At 40.2% G+C, this 9,174-nt stretch overlaps 2 protein-coding genes across 5 annotated transcripts in view; both read right to left on the bottom strand.

Moving 5' to 3' along the window:
- The window catches only part of LOC137977612 (transmembrane protein 234-like), a 4,434-nt gene extending 4,369 nt beyond the window's left edge, over window positions 1-65 (bottom strand). The window contains exon 1 of the mRNA XM_068824894.1: window positions 1-65. This exon is cut by the window's left edge and continues 46 nt beyond it. The gene's annotated coding sequence lies outside the window, so the exon portion shown is untranslated.
- A 1,083-nt stretch (window positions 66-1,148) lies between these two features.
- Window positions 1,149-9,174, bottom strand: part of LOC137977609 (merlin-like) — a 44,623-nt gene continuing 36,597 nt past the window's right edge. For 2 of the 4 annotated variants that reach the window (XM_068824890.1, XM_068824889.1), the window contains exons 12-17: window positions 8,639-8,730; window positions 6,751-6,859; window positions 5,019-5,122; window positions 4,026-4,074; window positions 3,197-3,289; window positions 2,544-3,098 (exon numbers count right to left, since the gene is read on the bottom strand). In XM_068824890.1, the coding sequence (XP_068680991.1) occupies window positions 3,048-3,098; window positions 3,197-3,289; window positions 4,026-4,074; window positions 5,019-5,122; window positions 6,751-6,859; window positions 8,639-8,730 (498 nt within the window). In that variant the 3' untranslated portion in view covers window positions 2,544-3,047. Of the gene's footprint in view, window positions 2,213-2,543; window positions 3,099-3,196; window positions 3,290-4,025; window positions 4,075-5,018; window positions 5,123-6,750; window positions 6,860-8,638; window positions 8,731-9,174 lie in introns of those variants that run through there. The other 2 variants (XR_011117846.1, XM_068824891.1) reach the window with 2 other exon arrangements.

Raw genomic sequence — 9,174 nt, 5'->3', positions numbered from 1 at the left:
TTTCTTCAAAGGACAGTATTAAATGCAAAACCGAAGAAGCTGTCGCATACAGAGGGTCTGGGAAAGAGCTACATTCATCATGCGCCTCATGTATGGGGAATGATACTGTCCCCAACCCCTAAGCAAGTCTTGCGGGGTATTTACGTTCATCAGACAGAACCTTTTCGGGCCCGAAAAGCCATTTGTGAACCGTCAGCCGCTTGTTTTGGAAAGCCGATGTTTTAACATGTGTTCAAGGTAAAAAAAAAAAAAAGGATATACAAAGGGAATTCAATGTGACACCCGGAAACGGACCCAGGGACGAACTTAGACCGGCATGAGTTCGTGTCGGCCTCCATACATTTCTTTTTATGCGTTTACATGAGACGGCCTGACAATGAACGCAGACCGGTCTGACTTCGTCTCGGTTGCTGGACCGAGACGAGAAATTTTCGTACCGGTCTCATATATTTATTAGACAAAACAATTCATTTCATCCCGAAACCAGGCACCAACTATATCGTCCCGGTTTCATGTAAATACCCCCTAACTTAAGACGCTTATGACCGGCCATTTGGAAGGACTAACTCTAACAACGCACTTCAAAGTAAGACACTTTGAGGATGATTTATACTCCTTCAGAAGAATGCGAAGGATTATCAAGCAAGTGTTCCGTTCCTTCAAACGGTTGCGTTTTCTTTGCACAGTGACCTGAGTGACCGGCCAGTTCTGACAAAAGTAAAGCACCCTCATGCAGCGTTTCAACAATTATTTTCCGCGGGTTGCTTTCTCAACCCACCACCCACCAATCGACCTTTCCAAATTCCTTTCCATAATAAAAAGAAAACAAAAACATTTTGAGCCTTCCACGTCCGCGACTCACCAATAAGTAATGTGAAATAAACACATTGCCAAAAAGTGTAATCTCCAAAATTCCTTGTGATGATGTACGAAATGAGAAACAAATCGGAAGTGAAGCATAAGTGAATGAGTGACTAATAAGGCCCATAAAGATACTTGTCTTAACTCCATAACAGAGAGATCATAATTGCCGGGTTACGCGACAATTGCTTACTTCGAAGTTTTCAGTACGAGTCAACGCGAAGCGATTGCGGAGCGCGAAAGGAACTTGGTAGGAGGAGTGCAAAAAACAGAGAAGAGCGCCAAAACTCGGTTCTAGATTGTCTCTGCTCAATAATGCCTAATGATGCCTTCAGCAAAGGAGTTACAACAAAACGAAGGGGATACGTGTAGATATAATTCTACAAATCTGCGCCTATTTTTCTGAGCATCTTTGTACGTTCATTCAACTGCATCAAAATTCCAATAGTAGGCTGAAAACTTAACATAAGTGGCAAAATGTACAAGTCTTCTTGTTGTGATGAGAGGTAAATCCTTTTCTTTTACCTAACTTACAACAACATTCCAATAAATTACCAATTTCGCAAATATTCTGTAAAATAAGCTTGAATGAGAGTACGTAACAAATTTGATAAAATTCAGGCTTGCTAAATTTGTAGCTCATTTGGCAGACAAGTTCCATTTTAAGAAGTATCTTGGTAATTTTGGGGGCGAAGAAGCTAGCGAGCCAGCCCTCCATATGGGGAATCGAAAGACATTTGGAACTGCGAGATATCACTCGCTCCTTCGCGCACGGTATCTATAGCAATTCCCAATCTTCTGCAATCCTTGAAATGGAGAGCTTGCTTGTAGTCTGCGGTAATCGGCCAAGCCAGGCATTATCCGCAAGTCTTGATCGTGGAGCTGTCTCTGTTGTCTCTATATAAGGGAAAAGATCTTGAAGGGAACCTCCTTGCACTCTTACTACAGAATAAGTTTAAACCGAAGGAAATTATGTTTACATCCAATTTTTTTTTCAAAATTTGTTTTTAAAACTGTGTTTATATCAGGACAACTGAATTTTAAAATCGCTTATTTTCACTTTCAAATTTCGCGAGCGCAGACATCTTGAATACTTGTGACGTGTTACGGTTTCCCTATTGTTCTGACACAAAGAGCTTTTGTCTAATAACAATAGGGCAACCAAAACACGTCACAACTATTCAAGATGGCGGCGCCCGCGAAATTTGAAGATAAAAATAGGCGATTCTAAAACTTATTTATTTCGGATACAAACACTTTCTTTGAAAATATTTTCAACTGACTTGACTGTAAAGGTTATTTCATGTGATTTAAAGTTATTTTTTTGTTGAAGCGGAGGTTCCTTTTAATATTTTAAGCAAGAGCCGATACAACGTAGATTTGATTTTAGTGATGTACTATATTTCGGCTGGCCAAACCAGCCTTCTTCAGGTACAATGAGAGTTTACATTGAATTGCTTCTATGTACATATATATATAGTAAATGGATATTGACGTAATACTGGAAAAAATGTGATAAAACATGGCAGTTACAAAGATTTTGAATTCAAATACTAAGAGTCACGGAAAAATAACGGAAATCACTAAAATAATAAACTGAAATCTAATACGTTTCTTCGCGGATATTAAGACCGTTGGGATCAATTGTCCTGCCTTTTAAAATTAAGGCCAGGGAAGCTTTTTTAATTTTAAAAGGCAGGACAATTGATCCCAACGGTCTTAATATCCGCGAAGAAACGTATTAGATTTCAGTTTATTATTTTAGTGATTTCCGTTATTTTTCCGTGACTCTTAGTATTTGAATTCAAAATCTTTGTAACTGCCATGTTTTATCACATTTTTTCCAGTATTACGTCAACATCCATTTACTATATATATATATGTACATAGAAGCAATTCAATGTAAACTCTCATTGTACCTGAAGAAGGCTGGTTTGGCCAGCCGAAATATAGTACATCACTAAAATCAAATCTACGTTGTATCGGCTCTTGCTTAAAATATTTAGTTTCTCAACTTGAAATAACGCCGATCAGATCAAGCCACTGATCCAACGTACACCTACAGGAAAATTGTCCACGGTTGCTTGCTTCGAAACTCTGTTCCTTTTAATACTGCCCAACATTTCATCTTTCCAGTAAAATCGCGCACAACATCAGTGCGGAGTTGAAAAACTATACGCTTGTCTTCATAATTCTTCAAAGAACTGTATTCTTGCCGTGGAAGTTTCCGTCTGAATCTACAAAAACAAAAGTCAAGGGTAAATTTTAATCTCTCAAGGAGGAAATAGTTTGGATATTTAATTCATCAGCAAAACAACGCTCAGTTACGCCTTACTTTTTGAAGTGTGGAATATTTATTTTCGCCACGTCTCATGTTCTCGTCATGTATATGATCCCATCGTGTTTGTCGATCATCGATCTTAAGACCCTAAAAAGGAAAGATTTTTAATCAACACAACGCCATCAAAAACATGAATGAGAAGGAATGAAAGTTTTTTTTTTGGAAATGCGGACTTGAAACGATTTTTTCTCAGCGAAAATGACCCAGGGTGCAACGCACGGCAATGAGTTGTAGTCCGGCAAGAGCGGATCCAGGAAGGAGTGGGGGGGGAGGGGGGAGTGTGCACCCCCCATGTTGGTTCCTTTTTTCCTTTTTATCTTCTTATTGTATGTTTATTTCTGCTGAAACTGATAATGTTTACCTAACGTGAACATTTTTATTAATGCAAACCATAAACAAAGACCCCCTCCCCCTTAAAATATTCCTAGATCCGCCACTGTCCCGTTTAGGTCTGCATCTTTTTGGCTTATTCGCGATTGCCCTACTTGCTCTCAAAACTCCCGTAATCTCTAGCGTAGAAAAATTGCTGTCAAAAACAATCGTCCATTCTGTCAATTTGCCAAGTAAACAACAAACAGAAATAACTTTGACTTCCAGGAGTGATCCTGATTGGTATGTAAATTCTCCTCACAATTTCAATAAAATGTCAGACAAACAGGTATTGAGAATGAAAATTATCATCAGGTTAGAGGTGTGATCTTGATGTAACACCAAATCCTCATGACTACCCAACAGAGAAATCTATGGTACTATAGTTAGGAGAATTAACTCCTCGATCTAAGGAACGAAAGGGTCAACATTATCAAACGCGTAAAGGACATACCTCCATCTGAGTCTTCAAGTCTTTGAGCTGCTGCTGTATATTTCTGTTTCTGTGATAGCAAAAAAAAAAAACAGTTTGAATTTATTTGACTACCTTGCCCGCACAATTGGCGTTGAGAGTTTTCCGGCTAAGTACGCACCCGGTTAACGCCTGTTTTGTTGGCCACTGGTGGTTCTAAACCAATCTCTTGAGACTGAGGATTCAGTGTTAGAGCGAGTTTCAATCGAGTGTCGTAAAACCAAAACCAAAGTAGTTACTTTGGCCAATCAAAAAGGATGGAGACAATCCGGTAAACCAATCAAAACTGGAAGTAATTACACGTAGCAGACACAAAGCGCAGGAAAATGTGCACGCGCGAGCCACGATTGGTTCTGGTTTCACTTATGATTGGTTGAAAAAGTGGTGCGAAGACTTTGAACCAATCACTGAGTGAAGTAATCATAAACCAAAACAATTCGCTAAATTACTTTCGACAATCAATTGAAAACCGCTCTATAACGTGCAACAAGCAAAAGAAGTTAATGAGAGGTTTCTTTGTTTCCATCCAACAACATGGCGCAGCTGACCTCGCGTAAAAAAACTTCTTTAGGCCAATTGTCATAAGCCGGCGAGCACGCTCTCTCTTCGCCGTATGAGGGACAGAAAGAGATCTCTTCCTGTCCCTCCCACCCTTTCTCGTTCGCCCTACGAAGGGGAAGACTGCTCGCAAGCTAAAGCGTCATTGGCTTACTTGTTCCCCCAGCCCTCATGGTTGTTGAGGGAAGCCACCCAGTACTCTATACAATTTTTATCAGTTTTTCTTTTGAAAACCCTGTGTAAGCGAGGTGGTTGCATGTTCATGTCGCTGTACAACGACCACGGTTTTAGTTACTGTCTCTAATCACAACAACTCCGAATTTAATCGATTCATTCAACATCTTGTTTTTCAGTTACTTTAATTTTGATTTATGTCAAAACCGAATGCAGTAAAAAAAAAACACAAAATACATGTACCTTTCCCTCTCGTATTCTCGTGATAACTGATTAACCTCGCCATCTGTCAACTGGTTCACACTGCGGTCGATGTCGGCAATTATTTCCCTGGGGTCACTGTATCTCTAGAACCGTGACACAAGACAACCAAGGTAAATTATTTTGTTCCAGAATAAAAGCCTTCAAGAGGTAGGAGAAGAAATTTCATGATCAATTAAGGATTGTTTCATGTTTAGCGTGAGTCTATCGAGTTATGGATGCACGCGAGAAGTTTGGAGAGAAAACGAAAGAAGCTTGAGAGTCCACGCCTAGTAAAAACCACAAAAAAAATAAAAAACTTTTAATCTCTACGAAATAAATGCCAATGGACAAAAGAAGTCTCATGACAGGCGACGCTGTTAATAAACTGAAGAGGTGGAAGGATCTTGGCATGGACAGATGAACGTAATTGGCTTGCAGTGGAGTCGCTTTTGTATATCGATGTGGACTGTGCAGTGGTTAAAAATCGTGGATTAACTAAAGTGAACTAAACGGCACTTGCCGTTGGTCGTAGCTGTGTATATAAAATAAAGCGATACAGATTGCACCGCAATAACTGCGGCGGACGGAAAAAGGAGATGGCAAAAATGTAAATATTTGAACACGTCATCTCACAGACGCAAGGGCATTCGCCCAGAGAGATAGAGTTCATATTCGCGCTATGGAATTGGGACAAATTCCGCAGCAAACAGTGCTCGACCTTAGCGGTAGTCCACTAGTCCTGGACTAGTGCAAAATGCTTCTGGACTAGTAGAAACTTAGAACCACTGGTCACAGGACCAGTAACTACTTTGTAATTAGTTTTTACAATGTTTTAAAAAAATACATTAGGTGAAAACAAAATACACGTCTTGTAAATGTTGTTTCGATGCGTTCCTCGCAACGTTTCGATGGCGAAAACAGATAGTCCAATGCGAGGACTTAAGCGAGAAGACGAAACAAAGTTGAGGTTATATATACATATATATACATACTACTAGGACTAGTGTTGGATTTCCAGCCTTGTTGATTCAAATACAATTTGTTATTAGCTGGTAGCCTATGAATCATCCTCGGATGATCTGATGTACGTCCTGTTCCTGAATGTTAAACGCCAGGCAACCCCCCGTGGCTAACCTCACTGATTGCTCTACTGCCAGCAGGGTTACAAGTCATGATGGTGAAAGTTGACACAAATGTAACACATTTTTTTCAAGTGTACCGGCACTGTACATTAATGTCTGACTCGTGTTTTACTTTATTAAATTGTGGGTTAGCCTGGTTAATGTCTGTCACTCTTCTTTCATTGGCTCTCTGCCAGTGGTAACGAAGTTTCATGATGACATCAATGAAATTTAATTGTAAAAAGATATTGCAAATAATATTGCCATGCTGCAATCAGGAAGGACTACCACAGATTTACTCAGGACTAGTTGCTTCGCTGAGGCTACCAGGGCTGCCGGCTGCCGCGATGGCTGGCGTGGGCTTGTACGTGAGGCTGCTTCATCTGCTGGGCCCCAACAGCGCCGTGCGGCGTTAAGGGGGCAGCAACAGTAACAGTAACAGTAGATTTTCAGTTCAAGTAGTCCCAGGGCAAGCGATTTAAAAAGTTGAAGTCGAGCACTGGCAAACATTAACATTGTGCATTACGGACATGCAACTGAGAACAAAGTTATTCCTTTGCATGATTCGGCAACTGAAAAACCACGTTTTAAAGTTCAACTCATTTACTTACAGAAAACAAATCCGGTGAGGAAGTAAATTCCACAAGTTTTTGCTTGGCCAGCCTTTCGGCTTGCCGTGATTTCATCAAGTCCTCTTTCAGTATTAAGGCTTCCCTTTTTCTGCAAGAAACAGATTGCAGTCTACCTCTTAAGGTCATGTATAGCGGGGAGATAGTCACTGTCATTATTTCATACAATTCAAATGTTACTATTCTGCATAAAAATTTAACAGACTTTTCGGAACATTTTGCTAAATGGTTAGTTGCTGATAACGCATCTTCAGTTCTTATTACTACCTTCACTATCCATGTTATACTTTACTAACCCTAATTAAATATCATATATGGTTACGTAATGGTAGTGGTTGTTACAGCGACTGTTAATTGAGTGATAAGAGCAGTTTTCAAATGAATGTCGAAAGTAATAGGCCTAGTTCGATATATCAATATCAAGTTCTGGCTGGCATGGCTACGAGACTTTATGGTCAAAATTCACCACTAGCCACCTCCACTTCGGTGAATAGTTGCTAATAGGCCATTTTCTCACGGCTGGATAGGATCTAGCATGAAATGGAGGCTAATGCAGGCAAATCTTTTCAAATGCAAATTAATTTGCCCGCATTAGCCTCCATTTAATGCTAGATCCAGTCCAACCGTTAGAATACGAAACTGGCCTATTAACCATATTTTGAAGCGTCGTAGCCATGTGTGAATATTGATATATCGAAAATGGCCTATTGCCATTCTCGTCAACAGAGCCTCGGATCGACCCAAGGCTCTGGGAAACTCTATGTAGGAGAACATGCGCAGTAGGGTTCTCATAGCCAAAAATTGGCTATTTGAATCTTACGGCGCCTGCTCACTCATCGTGCTAACATGAATGCACCAATTAGAGACGATTTTGATTGTTCTTCACGGAAACCAATGAGACGACACGTTGATTCCGGGTTCCCCAGAGCTCTTCTCTACCTCAGTCAAGAGAAGAGCTCTGGGGTCGAGATTATTTTTATTGTTTTTCTTTTGTTTTTATTCAAATGATACCTTGATGACTCGTTCAAGGCAAAAAAATATTGTTTTGAATTTTAAGCTCAAAAATGAGGCATCAAGGGCTAATTTGAATAAAAACAAAAGATTATTTAAATGACGGCCATTTTGGAACAAGGTCTATTGCTACGAATTTGAGTTGGTTCATTGCACTGTTTGCAACTGCTGTGATCGGTCGAATTACTTTCATATTTGTTTCACGACACTCAGTTAAAAACCGCTCTAAGAACCAAGACCAAGGACGTTATTGCAGCCAATCACCGGCGCTAAGTGAAGTTAAACCCGTGTGAGCAAATCACAACTTTTCTTTTGCTCCTGACTGTTTTTTTAGTTCAGTTGAAAAGAGTAGCTCTCACTGGTTTTTCTTCTTCACCGAACATTAAAAACACGGAAACTGTGACTTGCACACACGGGTCGCGTTTTTCTGTGCTTCTGGCCGGCTGTGTTTATTTGCATTTATTAAAAACGTAGATCATTGGATAATGCAATTCTAGAGTTCTGATTGGCTTAGCCATCATGGCATATGAGCTATGATACCATGATCTAAAAATAGCAGTGTTTGTTTTTACAAAATGAAATAGGGAACATCTGTTCATAATTTGTTGGTGTTTTTTCATAAAACAAACATTCCACTCGCGCCTGTTAGATATGAGAGGATTATAGCCAACTCGGCGCTACGCGCCATCTATCATCTCATATCCAACGCGCACTCGTGGAATAATTGTTAAATAGTTCAATTACCGCGTCTTTGTGATTGGGCAAGCAATTACTTTGCTCTGGACATTTGATTCACAGTGCATACGCAGCTTCATATTCTCACCAAGAGCTGCTGCTATATTAATGCTATATTTCTTACCCCACTTCCGCCTCCTGTAAAACTCTTTTTAATCGTTCTTCTGCTACTTCACGAGCTCTTCTCTCGACGGCTATTCTTTCGTCACCAGACTGCTGAGTATGGTAAAAACGTGAAAAAAGCCGTTTCCGTGAAATTTCGATGTTTTGGCGGCGAGAAAAGTGGAGCGAGACCGCCCCACTTTTCGCGCGGCCAAAAAATCGAAAATCCTGCATGTTCTACCTAAGCAGGCTACGTGTTGTCAGCCAGTTCAACATTTCTCTCACATGAAATATCAATTGCCATTCGCGTCGAAGGTTATGCATGCGACGGTTTGCGCTGTGTGCGGCTGATGACACCGATAGACATCCTACGAAAATTGGATCCATTTTTGGTTCCAGATGACGCAGTAATTACGAAAAATCAAAATCCAAAGCAATCCCAACACAAGTCAGTTTCGAAAGAAATGTATGTATTTCACGAGTGGGCTACAGACGAAAGAGAGAAATGATCCTTGCTTTCGTCTATAGCCCGTACTTCAAATATATACAATTCTTTTA

Source organism: Montipora foliosa, chromosome 11 (genome assembly GCF_036669935.1).
Source record: "Montipora foliosa isolate CH-2021 chromosome 11, ASM3666993v2, whole genome shotgun sequence".
Lineage (NCBI taxonomy): Eukaryota > Metazoa > Cnidaria > Anthozoa > Scleractinia > Acroporidae > Montipora > Montipora foliosa.
This window is presented reverse-complemented; position numbering and strand designations above follow the sequence as displayed.